The sequence below is a fragment of the Melospiza georgiana genome, chromosome 1 (assembly GCF_028018845.1).
Source record: "Melospiza georgiana isolate bMelGeo1 chromosome 1, bMelGeo1.pri, whole genome shotgun sequence".
NCBI classification, from domain to species: Eukaryota; Metazoa; Chordata; class Aves; order Passeriformes; family Passerellidae; genus Melospiza; species Melospiza georgiana.
In genome coordinates, this window is record NC_080430.1 from 97,656,913 (window position 1) to 97,678,131 (window position 21,219).

Consider the following 21,219-nt stretch of genomic DNA (forward strand, 5'->3'; position numbering starts at 1 on the left):
ATGGAGTTCAGAGGTGACACTGAAGCCATCTGCTTGTTATGGTGGTTGTTTTTTACAAAAAATTAAAATAATTATGTTGTTTAATTAAACTTGCAAGATACCCTGAATAAATAAGTTTCTAAGAGAATAGACACATAAAGGATTTGTGTGCTGCTTATTTGGCTTTCACAAATATCTGATTTCTTCCCCTTTTCTTTTTTGTTGGTGAGATTGATTAAATGAACTCAGAAATAGACTAGGCTAGGCCTTGCAGTAATCTGTGAACCCATCATAGTTGTTTGTATTCTTGAACTGCAATTAATGCTGTGCTTTTTTTGTTTTTTTTTTTTTTTTTTTTATTCCCTGTTGCACAGAAAAAAGAAAAGCAAACCTATTGGACCAACTTACCAATACCAGTGGGACTATAATTGGGGTGACATCTTGCATTGTGATCATCCTCATTGTTATCTCTATTATAGTACAGATCAAGCAGCCTCGTAAAAAATTTGTCCAAAGGAAAGCAGACTTTGATCAAACAGTGTTCCAGGAGGTGTTTGAGCCTCCTCATTATGAGTTATGCACCCTTAGAGGGACAGGGACTACAGCTGACCTTGCTGATGTTGCAGATGACTTTGAAAATTATCATAAACTGCGGAGATCCTCTTCAAAATGCATTCATGACCATCACTGTGGATCACAAGTGTCTAGTCTTAAGGGCAGCCGTAGTAACCTCAGCACAAGAGATCCTTCTGTCTTGACAGAAATACAGCCCCAGCCTGTAAAACCACTTGTTCAGCCCATGAACAGGAGAAACATCCTTGTCATGAAGCATAGCTACTCACAAGATGCTGCTGATGCGTGCGAGATAGACGAAATTGAAGAGGTGCCAACCACAAGTCACAGGCTGTCCAGACATGATAAAGCTGTTCAGCGGTCAGTATCAATAGATTTTTGATGAAGACTAACTATTGTGTAAGGACTTGATTGCCCAAACATATTCACTCTTTGATCATTAAAGACATATTTTTTTCCTTCTTTATTTATTGTTTAAATTTCTGTTTCCTGATAGCACATGCCATTATATTATCTATTTCTGTCTCTCTTTCTCATCTCTGCTCCTCGTTCCTGAAGGATCCTGTATCTCTGTTTTACATTTCTACTTTCTTTCTTTCTTTTTCTTTTACTGTTTTACATATACCCCTGTGCATACACACACAGGTCAACAGAGAACAGGTACAATTTTTAAAAACCAAAGAAGACTGTGTGAATTTAGATTTTTGGAACAGCCACATTACATTTCCTTGTAACTGACGTGGCCTTGAATATCACCCACTGTTGGTCTAACCATCTCTAAACAAATTCATCAATAAATAAAAGATACATGTATCCATTTTGAGGCATGGCACAAGAATGAGGAACACCGTCCTGGGGCAAGGAAACCCCTTTCCTCATGGTACATTACCTTTTCTGTAATGAATGACAGTATTTCCAAAACTTAACTGTATCTGTTCCATTATTGATCACAGCATTTTGGTTTGTCAAATAAACATGGATAGATAGATTAGAACATGAGACCACATAATGAACACATATATATTTACATATAAAAATGAATTAAAGGGAATATTTCTAATCAATAAAAAAGAAAAATTAAGCAAAATATTTTTAATAAAAGAACTATTTCTTCTGTATATTGCACTTTGAATCACTGTAAATATGAATAATTAACAGTTTACAAGTAAAAGAAAAAGAAAACAAAAAAAATTATGAACAATTTATTTGAAAAAAATACATAACCTTTTATTAATAGATTTGTGTTTTCTCTTGCATGCATTATTTATGCATTTCTTCTTATAGTTTACATGCCCTCCATATTTTCTTTGCACATTAAGGCATTTCTTTATCTTAAAAATAGACAGGTTTTTGGTTATTTTAATCCAATTGCATGTCTGTGTAAATTACTTCATGAGTAACTATCAGACTATCAAAGTGTACTGTTTATAAAGTATCTATATGCATATATTTATTTTCTTCTATGCAAACACTATTATTTTGAATGAAATAGCCGTAACATTCCAGGTTCTGCCTCATTGGGTCTCTAAGCAAACATGAGTCTGAGTACAACACAACTAGGGTCTAAGAGAAAAGCCTGAGGTAAGTAAACATATCTATACAGCAATTGAACCATCTGTTGCTTTCCATTTTATTTGTTACATTGCTAAAATGCATATTAGGTGTCAAATTGTATGTCATCTTATATGGAAACAGGTTTGAATCTTAAAAAAACTGAAAGCCAGATGACCACTTCAGCATTGCAAACTAAACAAAATCTGTTAGTTCCTTGTTCTTGACAGAATTGCAATCAGCCCTTAGTAAGAACTATCTTAATTCCAGCTGCATAATAGTCATGTGCTTTGCATGGCTTTTGCATTTCATTTATTTCTTTCTTAATTAATATTTATGGAAATAATTGTTAGAGCCTCAGCATGTGAAATAGAATGTAAAACTTGGCCATTTAATTCAAGTCAGTAAGATGTGGAACTATTTGTTTTAAGTTAATTTTTTTCTCATCCAATCTTGTGAAGTGTTGGGGGAAGAGTGTGTGCTAGTACTGATAAATTTAGAGGTTCTGTAGCACTAAGGTTAATGTTTCAAATTAAACTTACTTTCTCGAGTATTTTCTTAGACTTTGCATTTTGCATAATTTTCATCAGCACTTAATAAACATAATTTCAGATGTTTATAATGGAGCTATGGATAACTGCTAGTCTGTCAGTTTATATATGTGTATATATAAACATAGATATGTGTATATACATTTTTATGTGTATATATGTATAAAGCAATTTTATAGTGAAATAATCCGTTAATGGTTTTATTGCCTGTAGATGGTTTAAGTAAATATTTTTCTGCATTTTTTTCCTCAGAGACAGCATATTTTAACTTAGTTTTGATTTCAGAAAACTATTCATGCAGTAATGCAAACTCTGAATGGAGAAATCTATAATGAACTATCTCAGCTCTCTGAAAGAGAGAGTGGACAATCTTCCAATTTAATTTAATTGCCTTTATGCAAACCTAAGAGGTATAGACATATATATACCTCCTTAGCAAGATATTCCCATTGCACAAAAATACATTTCTTTTTTAATCTGGTTTCTGGCCACAAAGTGCTCCTTAGTTATTAAATACATATGCAGATTCGCTGGAAACTTTAGGAAGAAATTAGTTCCTGAGATTGTCCATTTATTTATTTATTTATTTATTTATTTATTTTAAGTCATAGTTTTCTTTAAGTTAATCTATGTCTGTTATTTACTTCTGTGTTGTGTGATATGTGGAAGAAGATTTACATTGAACTTTTGTTGTATGTACGTTGTTTTCATTATATAGACTGCTTGAGAATAGTGCGCTCCTGGGTGATTTTGAACATGCTACAGTGAAATGTGAAACTATCGTCCTTGGAAACACCAGCTAGAGGTTTTATGGACTCTGACCAGCTATTCTCTTATCATGAAAAAATTCAGCAGTGTTGAGTAAAATTACTAGAAGGCAATAAGACTTTGGTTATTATGCTTATCAGTCATTTATCTTTTTGTTTTTCTCTCTTCTTTTTGTTGCAAGTAAAATTCCCAATTTCAGGAACAATTTATTGAAATCAGGTATTTAGCCATTCATAATCACTTCAATAGAAACGTTTGTTGGATAAGCATCTAGCAATATGACTGAATTTGACATTGAGAAATTAATCTGCATGTATGTTACTGAATATTTGAGTTGGCAAAAATCCCTTTATTAGATACATTGTAAAAAGCATGCATTCACAGTTATTGCTGTTACTGTTCCATTTCTGTGTCATATGCTTGCTACTTGTAACTTTTTATATAAAAATACATAAAATAATGTATAATAATTTCGTACCTTGAGTTTAATGCAATGTTTTCTTTTACCTAATTTACCAATCCTCAGGAGATTAAGCTCAAAATGTAGTTTCTAGGAAGTTGAAACACAGATAGAGCAGAGAAACAACTGTCTCTCATCCCTCAATTACTGAACAGAATACATTAATTTTTAGAGATTTGAATGAATTCATAATAGGTTGATCACCTAATTTCAGTTAAAAGGTGTGTGATAATCTATGTATTCCATTCTGTACTCTTAACTAATTTATTTCCACGGCATTTATTAGGAAGTTTGCTTCAGTACAGTAGAGTAGCAGATTTTTGTCAGTTACACAAATCTTATGGTTGGGTTCCAACTTTAGAAATACAGACACAAACCATTTCCTTATGCAAGATGAAATTATGTCTGTAATTCCAGCTGTAAGTATTAGTAACCAACACCAAAATCAAAATTGAGAGGTTACATTTTTATAGAATTACTATAGTTTGAAGAGCCACTAGTATGTAAAGTTGAAAGCCTCCTCAGCTAAGAACTCAATAGCCATGCATAAAATCATAGCATCATTATCAATTTAAAGTCTATCTTTCACGTTCCCTTCCAAAACAAAGCTCAGCTCCTTCTGAATTATCTTGCGTCACTCATGGTTCTTAGGTTTTTCTGCTTAAAAATGTTGCTAGATTTACTAGAAAAATTGTAAAGAATTCCAAATATGTTCCTAAACTATAAGTACATAGGGAAAAAAGAAAACCTAAAAGACTGATGTAAAAAAATAAGGTGATCTATATGAGCTATTTAAATATATATTTGCATAATTAAAATACAGAAAAACTGATTTCTAAAACTGTGACATAATAGTGACATGAGAAGAAGGGTTTCAGGTATTTGACTACTTTTCTATTTACAAGGTATTTTAAACTTTATTTTTTACCTTGAATAATTTGTTTTCACATATTAGCTGAAAAACAATCCTCTCTCTTCTGCAGTCATTGAGAGTCATTGAGTCATCCCTCAGTTACATGGGTTTGCAGCATGCACTAATAGTTCATTTCCAGATCAGTATCTCTTCACAAGTTCATATGATTTATCCCTGTTTTTTTTCCTTAACCTTTCCAAGTCCTAGTTCATCATCCCTTTTTTAAGTATATGTTAAAATATTTGCCACGTCCATGCTTAAAATGGATGCACCCATGCGTCCTTTATAAAATAAAAGTAGAATTAAAGGCTTGCTAATAGAAATGCATATACATGCAGACACTTGTGTGTATATTTATAGATATTTAATATTGGAGATAGTATATAAAATAAGGAAAAATCTAAATATGAGTTTAGTTTTGAATGAATTACATTGTTCACACATTAAAATGCTGAACTTGTTTTTTAAAGTTGCTATATAATTATATCTAAGTGCCTCAATCCCACTGTTACATGGTGTTTGTCTAGTCCCTCCTAGACAAGTACACAATAAAATTAAGATTTTTCCAGTGAAGTGTTAACTGAAAGAACGGAACTGGAGAAGACATGGATATTAATAATTGTATTGCATGGGCATCCTTCTTTTCTTTTAAAAATATCCAATTCTACCACAGAAAAAGGAGGGAGAAACATAAAATGCTGTGTAAACGGAACAAGTCAAGCAAAGTGAGAATGTTAATGCTTGATCCTGGAAAGTCCTTTAGAAACATAGTGCCTAATAGCTACATATACCCTAAACCAAAAAAACTACTGTAAGTAAAAAATACATGTATACTGGAGTAACAGGGTCAAATTATATCTATTCAAATATAAACAAAAATGAATTCAAACACAGATAAAATACTATAATTAAAATATTTAATTTCCAGTAATTAAATTCTTTCTGTAGTCAGTGTGAAAAATAGCCTAGTCCACTATACTGCAAACAGTAAAGATAATATTTGCTTCTTATCACAAAATAGTAGAATATTTTAATGTGATCTATGAAAGTCAAAATATTTTAAAAAAGGGGTTGCTGCTGGGAGTAAATAGTTTTCCTTTCTTATCAGTATTTTTCATTATTAGAAATCCACTTGTTTAAAACCAGAAGGAAGTTCAAACAAGCTTTAAATTTTATGCAAAGGACGTTTGGGTTAAATTTGTAGTTGTATGTGTTAATGTTGTATAACACAGTAAATTACTGAGGATTATCTGAGCTACCAATCCTAGCTTCATGCAATTTACCTCATGTTTGCCTTAAACTAAAACTAAGAATTATATTTTCTCGATAATTTTGCTTTGACTGGTGCAATGAGTGTGATCTACAGCTATGTTTACAGTATGGTTATTTCTTACATACTTTTTTAAAATGAGGTTTTCTTATCATAGTGCATTGAAATATTATTTACAGATTTGTGGTCTGTTTTTTTTTTTTCCTCTCCATGGATACAGTATTATGGATATACTTTTCTTTTTGCATGATAGTTGAACAGCCACACCAAACCTTTTTTCTCTGCTCCAGGAAATATGGTCTTTGTAATTTGTCAAGAGCTCTCTGCAGCATCACTTAAAAAACTCAGGAAGTTCATACTGTAAATCATCCTCATTTAAACTTTTTCTATCTTCACAATTCTAAAAACAGCTTGGAAAAAAAAAGACTCTGATAAATGTTTGCACCTCGTCCTTCAATTTTTCTCAATTTTTATGCTGCAGATATTCTCTTGAACCTATCAACAATGTAGCCAGTAAAAGGGAATAAGAGAAAGTAGGAAGATTTCTTGTTAAAGAGAAATTGTTAGCCCCCACACCCCTCCCACACCCCTCAAAAAATCAGACAAAGAAAAGAAACACAGAAAGGTAGTATAATTAGAAAAAGAATATAAAGGACTTTTGCTCATACCTATTCCCAAATTTGCAAACATTTTTAGGACAGATAAATTCTTTAACCACCAAATAAAAGCATTCTGTTTATGTCCAGCTCCAAAGGACATAATTAATACTTCACAGAACACTGTCCTACAGACATAATTTGGGGTTTTTGGTGTGTCTTTTACTTTATGTGTTAATCTCCCTGATACCACAAAGACATTTCAGCTGAGAGAGCACAGCTGAAGTATACAGGCCTATACAAAGGATAAAAGCTGCACCATTCAAAACTCTTTTGAACATAGAAGTCTATATCTGATCTGAAAATATCTCCTCATTTGTAGCTCAGCACTTGATGTGAAGTCTTACATTCACAACTCCACTGCCCTTCATCATTACCTTAGGATCATCTCTCTTTACTCTTTGATGATCACTTTACATCTTTATCACTTGCTGCCTTTCATTTCTGTCCACAGTGAGTTTAGTTCCAGTTTAGTTCTGTTCCCATCTCACCTCAAAATTCACTGAAAATGCTGGAGTCCTACCAGCTCCCTGCCTTTGTGTTACCCTTGAATCCATCGCTTCTTTTCCCATCTGTCACTTCAGAGCCATCTTAATCACACCTTGCCTATAAACAGCAAAACAAAAACATGAGATCTCAGCATATCCTAATCACCCTCAATTTATGTAAAACAAAAGCCATGAAGGTGCACTGGAATGGACAGGAGGGTGGGCTCATTGGGGTGTACTGGGTCTGTATTTTAATGACTGTGCATCAGTGTTGTCTGGGCTGTCTACCCCCATGTGTTGGCGTGACTGCTCCTGTGATAGCCATACCTCAGTGTTCACCCACCATTTTTCTTCTCCCAGTTAACACCATTGTCAGACCATGTCCAACACTTCTAAATTTTTTTCTGTGCTGTATTTATATTAGTATGTATCTCCACACAACATAAATCCATGTCGTTGCCTCCTTCACATACCTATTAAAACAGTGCACAGCCTGGCAAACACCTGCCAATGGTGCGGAAGAGGTAAGGTAAGAGCAGCAAGGTAAGAACATCAGCTACCAGAAAAAGCAGTAGTTGCTGCTTCCATCCATTTTCTTTCCCAGGAAAAGGAATTGTGCTGATCTACAATCTCCAAACAAGATCACTATGGGGGAAAAAAAGGAAAATTGCTATCCCCTTCAAGCAATGAATCTTAGCTGGGAGAACAGAGATAAATTAAGAAGCCCATGATGAAAAAAATTGAAAGAATGAGACTGCTTAGATTTCTTTACCAAAGTAAAAGGCCTGATCAACTCTGTGCAGCATCATTTCATCCCTTCATTCTCAGATAAAGGAAAACTGTGGTTCAAGTCTTCTGTATCCCAAGGAGAAGGATGCTACAACTGTGAGTACCAATCCTATTCAGACCTCTGGAAGGACTTAAAAGCTTCTTGCATAAATGTGGGCAGACAAGGACTGGGCCTATCAGGGTAGTCTTGTGCTGCTACATGCAGCATCTGCAACATCGAGTTATTTAGATCTTTTAAGTTTTCCATTCTTGAGTCAGTCCTCCAGGAAGGTACATAATAAACAGACTAAGCTACTTAAAAAATGGTGGCTTTACAGGAAAGCAATTACTTGGTATTTAGTTTAGTTGGATGTAAAAATACTTGTGTGGAAAACATCAACAGCTATTGCGAAAAAAATAGGTGCTTTTCATCTAGCTAAGATGCTAGATTAATTTATCTCGTTAAATGAACCATTCAGTTGGATCAACTGCATCACTAAATGAAAACACTTTTCATCTGAGATTTTACTTGTGAAACTGCAGTGTCTGATTCATACTTTAGTCATATCCTTCTTCTAGATCCTGTTTTTTTTCTGAGTTCAGTGAAAGTTTCAGTTAGGAAAAATCAGTTTATTGAAAATGAATGATTTCCACTATCTTTAGTGAAGCCAAAAATTTGATTTATACTGGGTAAGGAGAGCTTCATTCTCATTTCTCTGTGCTAGAGGAGCTTTTAACACAAGTCATATACTCTTTCTCTTTGTTTTAAAAATCAGTAATTTAAAGAAAATTTAATGTTCCATACTTAGGCTACCCATATAAGTTTGAAAAGAGAAGTAAACAATGGAAGAGAAGATTAGAAATCTAAAGTAAGCCTATTTTCCCAATGATCAAAGCAAAAATAATATTTTCAGAAGTTACAGTTGAACCCTTGGTTACTACACAAGCCCAATCCTAGCCTTCATTTTTAAAATTAATTTCATATTATCATAAGATAAAATTCAGCTCAGTAATATGAGTGATTTTTATTTTTATATCAATTTAAAATTAAAAATTTACCTTTAAAAATATGTAAAGTGCTGATATCCTTTAGTTTAAGCACAACTTATTTTGCTGGTCAGAAAGAATTACTGTCTTTCTTTTTTTTCAGAGTCAAGTCTCTGCATTTTGAGTTTTCCTTGCCAAATGGAAGACATTTTTAATTTCTTTCCAACATCTTCACTCCCACATTCTACTGACTAGTTTTGGTGCAGAAAACACCCATGGGGTGATTTTGTTTGATATTCTGAGCATATCTGGCACCACTTTAGTAATGAAACAGTACATTACATCTCTGCCTGCAGGAAGAATTTCTTCAACTCTTATCTAAGTTGCATGGCCAAGATCCAGGCCCAGAGACTTGTGCCGTCATTTGAGAATAACTTCAGTGACATAAAGTATCTTGTTAGCTTTTAGTATCTTGGTAGAAGGTCTACACTAATCTTGGCAAATATTATTTCACTGGAAATAATTTAAATCTTACATTTTTAAAATGTCAACAAGAAATCTCCATTTGTTCATATCACCAGCTCTTTGATGATTGAAAAAGAGAGTGATGTTAGCATGGAAAACTTTTAGTTCATAGCAGAAGGCAGAAAGGATTTTGTGACATTTTTATTAAATATGCAACAGTTTTCAGATCTGGGATTTTTTTCCTATAATTCAGCTAGGATTCTTAGTTTTACTCCTCCCTTTTGTGATGCAAACTTCGTAGTCTTTATGTGTCTATCAGATTAGCATCTCTTTTGCAATTCAGTAGCTTACAGGGACTCAAAAAGAAAAAAATTCCTGTGCTGGCATATAGTATACAGATTTATAAAATGTCTATCAAATGTCATTAGAGTTTATCTGGATCACAATGTGCTGCTAGAAAATTATCAGATTAGAGATGCATAAAAATAAAAATAGGAAATTACTCTAGAAGTTCTGCATGTTTTAGTTTTGTAAGATTTTATTATTCAACTGGATTTGGTCAAAAGAGAAATCTCAACAGGCATAAACTTTTATGGAAATCTCAACAGGGACATAAACTTTATATAGCATGAAATTTTAAACACACATCTGTTTGGAGTATATGGAGTAAAAAGTAAGGGAACATTTAGAAACTTTTTTAATGCTTTGAGAAAATGAGTGCTTCTTCTGTCTCAGAATTAATCAAACAGATTTTCCACAAGCTCCTTTCTATACAATCTTTGCATGGTGGTGAACAATTCATTTAAATGGGAGGTATAAAATGCAATATTTTAGAAGGAACAGAAATAGATCATGGTAGTGAAAATGTTTGGAAGTATGGTGTGTGATTCTGAACTTAGTAAATACACCTTGAAATACTGCAAAATTTTAGTGCCTTTGATTTCCTTACTATAAGGCATATGATTTAAAGCTGCGACATACCAAGGGCATAATAGCCAATTAATTAAATGGGAAGGTTCTCTCTTAGAGTTCCTGGATCAGAATCTTGTCATTCAGGCTCTGAGCTCAGCACCCTCTGCTGCTGGTGGCACTAAATGAGCTGATGATAATTGAGAAGGCTCCTTCTGATGGACTCTTGTCATTTTTGTTAGCACTACACAACCCACCTCCAGCTATGATGGTAATAAGAGAAGTTAGTGCGTGATGAAAACTAGTTCAGTTAACCTTTAACATAGCTGTATTGCATTTTATTTGTCTTTACATTTTACCAAATTAAAGTAGAAATTAGAGGGTAGCTAATTTAATTTGAAATACATTCTGTCACTCTCTCTGGATTTTCTTTTAGTGTTCTTGAAACCTGTTCACTGATAAACATATATCAAATGTTTCTTATTTTATGCCACGGCTCAAATGACATTTAGCTTGAGAATGAAGTTCTGAAGATTTAAATTTTGTTGTTTTACCTCACCACTTGACATTAATTAACATTTCAAAGCTCTCCAGCCTCTCAGGATCTGCTATCCAGTTTGAAGCTGATTTTTGTCAGCGCTGAATACCAGCCATGCCAGAAGAAAGGAGAAAAACTTTTCATCAGAAGATTACCAATCCATTTTCTCAATGAGAAGAACAATCCAAGTACTAGAGTCATGTGGGGCCTTCTACTGCTAGGTGGAAAAACCGCTAACATTTCAATTCACCAGGTTGTATTTTTGCTATGTGAAAACAGTCCTTGTCTTCAATTTCAAAGCTTATTGAGGAGAGAGTGGAAGTCAAAGAGGATGATAAGGGCAAAAAAAAAAGCAAAACCCCAGCAGTGGTAAGTAAATAAATAATTGTACACTTGTGCTTAAAATTAATGTACAGCATAATATGGGGTGGAACCACTTCTGTTCCTTTTGGATAATTTGCAAATCTTCTAATGAGTTTTTGGAGAGTGTTTTTAGACCTGGATTGGGCATTGTCTGCTAACACTTTAGTTAAGTTGTCTTCATCTACTTCTAAGACTTATGGACTCTCTACATTCCTAAATGCTGTTTAAAGGTGTTAGAAGGATAGTTCTGACAATTTCCACTACTTCACTAATTTTATAAATCATATCTAGATCATATATAGATCACAGGAACTACAATATGGAACTCCTGTTGAGCCTAGTCAAACATTACATAGCTATGGCATCTAGTCAGTATTGTAATCATAGAGCATTGTTTCAACAATGGGGCAAAATACAATGCTGTTTTACAATGTCGCATTCAAGGATGCAATCCACAAAAAAACGCTAGAAAAGGACCTTTTAGAGAAAAGGCATTACAGAGTCACCTAGAAGGAGCTTTTCTTTGTCCTTTTTCATATGCTGATTTCTACAGTAATAGCAAATGTGAAGCAAGAACAAAAGCATAAAAGAGGTTTTTTCTTTTATGATAACAGTAATGCTTATCTCTGCATCTACTGCTTGGGTAATGTATTGTTTGGGGAGAATTCTCTGCTGATAGAGACTTTCAATCATAACATACAAGGATGATACTTATGCAAGCCTTCCCCAAGATCATTATTGAAGTTTCATAAAATTCATAAATGCAATAAACATGAACTGACAATATTGCAGCATTTTGACTTTGTTGATTTCAGCAGGAAATTCATTCTAGATTAAAAAATCTGCAGAAAGCTCAAGTTTGAACAAAAGTCATGAATCTCTCCCCTCTCCAAGTCATGCATATTGTGGAGTTTAATACTGCCTAATTTTTTAAAATGTGGTGCTTATGCTGACATATGCAATCAATTTTCTATTGTGGCACGCTTTCCATTACTTATTATGCACATCTCCCAGATACATGGGTATTCCATTACGAGCACAGGAGTTTGTATGTCCCCAGACAGCAATAAGCAGTCATCAGCTTGCTGAAAACTGCAAATGTGCCCAAGCTAATGCTGCTGCAAGTATTTGGACTGATATTACACAAAGAAGTTGCACAGAGAAATACAAAGGAAGTCTTTCATCTGTTTCTGGAATATTTTATCCTTGGCATTACAAAATGTATTTCAGTTTATATGATGATGAACATACATTAAAAAGACTTATGTGTTCACTTTCTGAAGGTGCTGGTAGTGTTTTATTCTGGGGCTAAAATATCATGATGTTTAGGAAATATCTGTTCAACCAGCTCATGATTAAGGAATCTCCACCCTAGCTTTATTTGTATTTTGTTATTGATTTCTGTGTCTTGAATGCCTCTTCATGAATGCTAGTTACAAGTATTTAATATCTCAAAGCTGAATCTTGGTTGAAATCTTGGAGAGTTGAACCTTTTCAGGCTTAAGCACAACAGAAGCCAAAGGAAAGACGGGTCCTTGTCATTTCCCCAAGTCTGTGCCACTGCAGGGAGACTCAGGAAGGAAACAGCCTCATCTGAAAAACTTCAGGAGATTTTTAGACTCTTCAGCCTATCAGAAACCAAAGTACTGTAAATAAAGTCCTGCATCTGTAAAATGCTTTTTTTACTGTCATCAAAAAAAAAACCAAAAAACATGAGAGGAACGTTAAGGCTGCCTGACATTCTTCTAATGTATTGGAGGTGACATTCTTCTAATTTATTAGTAGGTGATTGATCATCTGCATTCATTTTCATGAAACTCTGAAACTGCTGTGGGAAGTTTCAAGCTTAGCCTGCCACATGAAAGAAAATGGTCTCTAAGCAGTGTGCCAAGGAATGGGACGCCTCTTTGCTCCTTTAATTTTCCCTATTAATGTAATGAATGTTTGTCTTTAAAAAGAAAAGGAATAATTCTCACATGAGTTATTTAACAGAGAATTATACAAGAAGAACTACAGTGTTGTGCTTCAGGCAATTAGTTTTATAATTTTTTTCCATTAAGCTGAATTCACAACTTCAGGTAACAGTATCTGAAACCTCACAGTTGAAGGCAGTCTCTGATATTGCTTTTGTCTTTCCATGTTTAAATTCTGCTATTTCAATAGAATTTGGGAGCTCCTACTTCTGAGGGCTGTAAGAAAATCCCAAGAGAAGAAGAGATGCTTCACAACACATGCCTTACACAGCAGCCACCCCCCGCTCCATGCAGTCCCTCTCACAGATGACCAAGGTCACAGGGTAGTAGTAACCAGCAGCTGTTGGAGGAAAAGACCGTGAGGGGGCGTTGAAAAAGGGAAACTGAGGTCTTCTCCTACTGTACTATTGCTGCTGCTTTACCAGTAACGACTGATAGGTCATCTTGCAAACAGTAAAAGGGAGAGAAGTTTTCCTTTGTCAGCCCCTCCTTCTGTGAACGTACACCTTATCTGAGCTTACAGCAAATGCTGACTGGCAGAGGGGATTATAAACACAGTAGTGATCTTTTCCTATCAACTAATCTTGTATTTTCACTTATTTTTTAGAGGACAGTTCTGTATTTTTTGTGTTTAAATAGACCTACCCTGTCTCCAAGGTTTTCAGACAACTTAGGTTTTAGTGCAGGACAGGTTTTAAACACTTCAGTCGAGTAGTCAGTTTCTACTGAAAAGCTCAGTGTCCAGTATTGTTATTTAAATGAATTTATAGTCAAAACTACTCTCCTCATGAATACTTATTTCTTTTGATCCAGGTCAAAACAAACTCAAGTGACTGCCTCTGTGACGAATTTCAATAAATCTTTCTTATTTCTTTTTGCTAAAATGGGAAGATGAAGGAAAGAAGGTAACATATTTTATCTGAAGTCAGTTTCTAATTCAATTAGAGCTTCATCTTGGCCCCATTGAACTCGCTGGGCTTTTTGCCACTGAATTTAATAAGGTTAGAATCAGACTCAAAACATGCAGTTTCTTATTTCTTCCAGATAACAAATTAAAATATTAAATATCTCAGGGTGAACATTTCCTTCTCGTCCACATGTTCTTTGATATTGTGTTATTGCTTTTTCGTCTGTCCTTCTGTAACTTTTAATTAAGAGTTCCTTTGTGTGTACGTAAAGGGAGGCTGCTTTATTTCAAAACTTTTCAGGATATGCTTTAGTTTTGATGGTTTCTAAAGAGAGAAAAAGCAGAAACAATTTTTTTTTCCTAGTGGAGGTTTAATCTACCAGATGTGCTTGCTTGAGGATGAATTGGGAAATGAGATGATGAATAAAGGGTATGAGAGCAAACATACACTTTCTCTCCTATTTTAATTTAAAAAAGAAAAAAAGGGAAAAATGTATTTGATTATTAAGAATCCTTGTCCATCAGACTCTCCAGAAAAAATAAACCTCCATTATATTTAACAAAATGTTCATTGTGAAAGCTAGATTATTATTACTGATAGTTGGATTAATTTCTGAAGCCTTATTACATTTATCCATTCATTCTTTTTAAATCTATCAGATCGGTGCTTACACTAGGGATAACTGAAAATAAGGCCTTTTGATCCAATTTTTTGTCATTAGTTGCTATCCCTGACAATACAGGTAAACGGAATGTGATATCAGGGGCTGAAGATTCAGATAAGAGCTTGACGGAGGACATGTGGGCAAGTCAACACCTCTAAAACCTTCCTGAAGTTTGGTCTATTTTTACACAAAGAAGGAAGCTATTTCAGTGGTGGAGAGAAGAAGGGAAAGGGAATGTGGAGGCTGAGGGGGGACCCCACTGCTCTCTAAAACTACCTGAAAGGAGGTTGTGGTAATGTGGTAGTCAGTCACTTCTGTCATTTTTTAGTTAAAAGAATGTGAAGAAACGGCCTTATGTTGTGCAAGAGAAAGTTCCAATTAGATATTATAAAAACGTTTATCACTGGGAATGATGGTTAATCATTGAAATAAGTTGCCCAGGGAGGTTGTGGAGTCACCCTCTCTGGAAGTGTTCAAGAGCAGTCCAGGTTTCTCACTTGGGGATATGGTTTAGGAGTGATTATGGTGGTGTGAGGCTGATGGCTGGACTAGATGATCTTGGAAGTCTCTGACAATATTTACGATTCTGTACCACTCTGGCTTGATTTTCCTTCAGATTTGTTCTGGTGACCATGTACTTGTAGGATGGCAGAGCATGTACCAGTAGCACTGCCTGGCTAATACTAGAACAAAGATACCCTCCATTCAGGCAAATATTTGAAAATCCTAACTTTGCTCAAAGCAAAAGTTTTGCACTACAGTTATTGGTTTGGGCTTAGGTGCAAGGCCAAAAAAATGCTAGTTATCACTTTTCTGCGCACATTCACATAGCATATTGGTATATGTGAGATGGTAACTGAAGGCCTTCCTAGAGCATTTGAAATTAAGGAAAATTTAAATTTTTACTTGGGTTTAATAATATAGCAGGGGAATAGAAGGGGAGAAAGTAAAATTCCACCCAAACTATTGATGTGCCAAGTCAGTAAAACATAATTTTTAATTGGGTGATTAAGTCTATGTTTTATTTTAAAACCTAAATTAAAGAGTCTAGGGTGATAGATGCATGAGGGCAATTCCCATTCCTTGTAAGAATTAAACTATTGGCTACTTACAAGGTTTTCTAATGACAAAACTGTCTTGTAAATTCATTATAGCCTTGTTTATTGATTTATCTAGGTCTCTAAGGAATATTACAGACTGATCTGAAGTACCTGTCTCATATATATTGAAAAGACTTAAAACTGCTGAAAAACAACCTATTTGATGTCTGCATAACTTTGTCTAATTGTTGACTTTAACACTAGCTTAAAGAATATATTGGATGCTACCATGTCATTAACTTTTCCCTCTGATGAGGGTTCTTGAGTGTTTTCCTGCACACTCTAAGTTCCTTGCTCTAAATGTAGTAAGGGTAAGAAAGAATTTTTTTCAATTCAGCCTTTTGCTGTGAAGATCTCTACAGTAAAGCATTTCCTCTTGACTGATATTTTTTCTTTTGTCTGAAAATCAATGTACAGTCTTTTCTACGCATTGTACATCCTGGATAGCTTCCGGGTTTTGAAATCTTGCCAATGTCACTGTAAGACAGGAATGTAATATTTATTTAGTTAAATCAAATGAGAACCACAGATCAAGATATTATTTATAACCCAATGGCACGGGCTAATTTTAGTAGCTGAGCTATATATGTGTTAAGGAAGCAGTTGCTAAACCTTACTTAGAGAGCTTTGGTGTCTATTGATCTTGCTGATTGTAGCCACACCTTTCATCTGAAAGTGATAAATGGATAAATTGAAAACCACATGAAAACAAATTAATGACTTTTATTTAAACAAGTAGAAGGGAAATTATTTTGTCTATATTAGCTCCAGAAAACAGCATTTAAGCTGTGCTAATTTTCTCTTTTTTTTTCACCTGATCCAGGTGGTGGGATCCTTTCATTTTCTTTTTCAGACTATGGCTTGGATGAAGCAATGTTGAATAAAATTAATTTCAACAAGAATGAAGGGATGGAAAAAAGACACTGAGTTAAACTGAAAAGAGAGCTTGGATTTGTTCAACAGAGTTGCAATTGGGGTAGTTTCTGTGCTACTAAATACTATATTCTAAGCTAAAGTAGTGTATCTGGCCAAAATTTTTAGGTGGAGGAGAAAAAGGACTTAGAAGGACATGTTAGACTCAACTCAGGTGTTCCTTGACATTGGTCAATGACTATGTGAGTTTCAGATGTCATTAAATTTACCTTGTATTACAAGCAAATTTTCCTTTGGCAAAAACTAGCAAGATTTGAAAAATTGCATGTTTATTTTACAGCAAAGGAATAAGATTACTTTTATTTTCAATTCATCTAGGCAAAGAAAGAGGTAAAAATGATATCATTTTATTATTCAGATATTTTGGAGAGAAATATACGAGTCCATGATGATTCATACCATGGATCCAAACATGAGTTTTTGGGAGAGTCCTTGGCTGAGCAAGTTTTTATTTATATATATGGAAAATAAACTTATTCCTCTGGAAAACTGATGCATTTTGATGTGAAGATTTAAGATTTCCTTCCTTTATCTCTAAAATTATTAAGTATAAGAGTTGCCAGCAGGCTTTTAAATTGCTTAAAACTAAATGTGAGTGGTCAAAGAGTATTGAAAAAATGTCACTAAAAAACGAAGTAAAACTAGAAGCACAAAACCTTAACATTTCACTGGCTTATTGGGAGGATGATGACAGGTTTGCAAGAATTTATAGGTCAATAAATATATTTTAATAGCAAATACTACTGAAATTATGGCAAATTTCCATTGATTTCTTAAGTCCTAGAATAAAACTTTAAAAATATCCTTATAAGGTACATGGCAACTCTGCTACTGTTTAGCAGAACATTTAGTAATTGGATTAAAAAAACATGCTTCAACTTTTGATCCATTTTTGTCAGTATGAATAATCAATGTAAAATAATAAATAATGCTAATGGCAATTTAATGAAATGTGAATAGTGAATAGCACTAGAGATCTTTGGAAATGGCTGATCTATCCATCACTTTATCAGAAATGCAATTTTAAATAGTAATATAATAAACTGTGCTTCAGATTTTTATTTTTGAAAAAAATGAATCCTATTACAGATATATTTTATATCTGATTTAATAACACTATTCTTATTCTACCCAGTTACTGTCTGTCTGTCAAAGTTTGTACTAGTATTACATTCACAATTCACATCTGCAAGTTCAAAAAACTTAGTGGTACTATTGCTATTTGTAATGTCTTTTTATCACTTTCGTTATTTATGAACTGATGGTGCTTTGTTGTGCAAACTGAGAAAACACTTTGAAAAATGTCATGTTTCTCCTTATCTGTTAATTTTAAAAAGTAGAGCAAAAACATTATATATTTAAGTATGTTATAATTTTTTAATTTGCTCTTTGTAATCAGGCCTCTTGCTGATCTCTCTAAAAGCATCAACATTCATTGGTCAAACCAGAGTCTACACAGTATTTCTAAAGTGTGCCCTGAAAAACATAAATTTCTTTGGCTCTATTTGCTCTTCCTGTTTTCTCATTAGGATGCCCAAGGATTTTCACTGAACCGGGTGGATTGACTATAACCAGGAACTGAAAATTTAAAGCTTTCTTCTCACTGAAAAAGATCAAGACTTCATATTTCAAATTCCAAATGGAATGACAATCTACAGTGAACTTGTTCAGCTGAAATTTCCGGGATCTTAGGCACTCCAAGCTACTGGAAAAACATCCTGTTATTAATCCTGGATTAATGAAGAGAATGGACTTAGGGCATGATCCAGAGCCCATTGTAGTCAATGGGAGACTTTTTCCATTGACTTCATCGGGGTTTGGATCAGGCCTTTACTACCTAAAATGAATAAACTCCCAGCAAAATCTGCTATAAGCAAGTGGCATCCTTTCCTGAGATCTTAGAAGATATTGAAGACAATAATAGCCATGCCTCCCCCATGACTATGGCTCTGTGTGTGGCTCACTGCTCATGGGGAGCACCCGGTGTAGTTTAAAAGCACAGAAAACCCTTAAAAGTCAAAGCATTGCTGGTCACATTCAGAATATTTGGTCTAGGAAGTAGGGATTTATGTTCCTAAAATAAATTGTTAAATTACGAGAAACAAAGCTGATACATTTCTGAATATTTCTTAGTTTCCAAGGGAAAGGGGATTATTTAAGTTTAAAACTCTCGGAACTTTAGTATGTGAATTCTTGATGTTCAGAAGTAAAAACATTAATGTCAACAGAGACTTTAATTTCTGTCACCAACCTGTAATGATAGTACTAACACAAATTCATCAATTAGTCTATGAAGAGTGATGATTTTCAAGTCTCTCTAAAGAATGTCAATATGGTACAAAATTGAAGGCAAATAAAGGATTTGTTTAAAACTAAAAAATAGATGGGATTTGCAAAGTTCTTGTTTAGTACTGGTTGTGGGTTTCATAGGAAAAAAAACCTCCCCTAACTCTTGAACCTGTGTACTTTCCAAATAAAAAGTGATAATTAAGTCACGTAAATGTCTGAAATTCTGAATTCCTGATAATACAGGCAAAGCAATGGCTTCAGGGCTTTTGGCTTCATAGTCTTGATTAGTTACATGATATCTGACTTGGGTATCTGCAGGGCTGTCTCTGTCTGAGATGCCTCTAAAGATAACACTTTTGTAGCAGAAAACTTGTCATGCTACTGCAGTTGTTTAATATTGATCTGATTAATTGTGTCTCAAAATTACCTCTATCTCTATATCTGATTATGAAAGAAACAAATATGGCAACTAAAAAATACTTTATATATTTGAGCACATAATTTGCTTTCTACTCCATCCTCATGACACAAACTGAGAACCTTAAAACACTTCAATCAGCACCAACCAAAATCCAGAGGTTGAACAGTGAAGTGATTGATACAGCCTTTGGACTTCCAGAAATCCTTCTTGTAGCAGTAGAGAGAAGTTAGACACTGCCAATTGTAATTTTTCACAATTTCGAAGCAAGTGATTTACAAAGGGAAGAAGAAAGAGCTTGAAAGATTTTTGAAAGATGTTCTTAAATCCAGACACCCTTGTTACATTCTTCTCCTTTTCCTCCTATGTGAAGGTACTCACATTTTCCATTTCTTGCCAACACTCTGAAGTAATTGCTGCCTTGTACTTGTAGAAAGTTCTGTCAAAATGTGACATTTTTTAACAGACCACTTTGTTCCTCATTTCCATGGCATAATGACATGCATAGAGAGGAAGAAAATTTTTTTATATGGCACCTTTGAAAGAGTTATTTGTAATGCTTTATTTTTTCTTTTTTCTTTTTTTTTTTAATCAAAACTAATAAATAAATAATATGGGGCAGATTGTTGGTGCTTCTGAGGTAATTAAATCTTTTACAGTAATTCCATAAGGACTGAGTTTCTTGGTTGACTAAAAGAGAACTTAAGTGGAAATGGACCTGCTTGAAAAATCTCTTTGGGAGATATAATGATACAGTGAAACTCCTCAAGAACTCTTGCTTTTATATTTAATCTAAATTTCTTTTCCCATTAGAAGTTAAACGCATTGATCTTGCTGGTTTACTCACATTTTGGGAAAACATTATAATCAAAGCATGTATTGTAATTGGGATCATTATTTCAGCCTATAATTTGTTTTCTTATAAGAAATTCAATGCCTTGCTAGGTGACTCTTGTCATGGTTTGTATCTCCCTTGATTGATGTGATCGTATTTGACCCCATTTTTGCAGCTTAAAATGCTGTATAGGACAAAAATTCTATTTGAATACTGGAAAGATTCACCATTATGTTTTCCATTTTCCACTTATATTCTATAAGTCTGATTGATATGACTGGAGATGATAATGCAATTATACTGTAAATCTCTTTATCTGAATTATAGATACAGTTTTGAGGTTGACTTTGGGCCACTGGTTTTTGAAACTTGCTATTATATTGGCTAATTTTTAAATAAATGTTAAGATTCTTCTTTTATATAAACTCTTCCTTTCATTGTATTATTTTCTTATTGCTAGTTCTTAGATTTCAGTAATAACACTTAAATGACACAGATTAAAACTATTTATATATTTCCCTCTCTAATTAATCTGTTTTCCTAACTTGCACAATAATGTTTATAATATGCATCTTTATATTCTTGAAAAAATTCTATGATAATACTGCCAAAATATTTTGGAATTGTTTTCCTTTAAGCTCTGTAAATTATTTCTGTCATTTATGTTAATATATTTTAATTCAGTAAAAAAAGCTAACAAACTGTGAAGGGCACAAACTATAAACCTCTCAACAACTTTGGCAAGCAAGAAAAGGCATGAGAAAATATGAATGGGGATTTGGAGGATCTGTTCTCTGAGTGAGTGATGTTATAAAATAAGGACTTTGTGGATGATGAGTTGCATCTACAGCTTGAAAAAG

General features: G+C 33.9%; 1 protein-coding gene across 6 annotated transcripts in view; it reads left to right on the forward strand.

Moving 5' to 3' along the window:
• The window catches only part of NETO1 (neuropilin and tolloid like 1), a 79,031-nt gene extending 58,272 nt beyond the window's left edge, over window positions 1–20,759 (forward strand). The window contains exons 9-12 of one of the 6 annotated variants that reach the window (XR_009116024.1): window positions 354–912; window positions 2,059–2,133; window positions 3,373–14,213; window positions 16,708–20,759. Coding sequence is in view for 1 of the 6 variants with exons in the window: in XM_058045616.1 (XP_057901599.1) it covers window positions 354–912; window positions 2,059–2,119 (620 nt within the window). In the remaining 5 variants the exon portion in view is untranslated. Of the gene's footprint in view, window positions 1–353; window positions 913–2,058; window positions 2,134–3,372 lie in introns of all 6 variants that reach the window. The other 5 variants (XR_009116023.1, XR_009116021.1, XR_009116037.1 and 2 more) reach the window with 5 other exon arrangements.
• The last annotated feature ends 460 nt before the right edge of the window (window positions 20,760–21,219 follow it).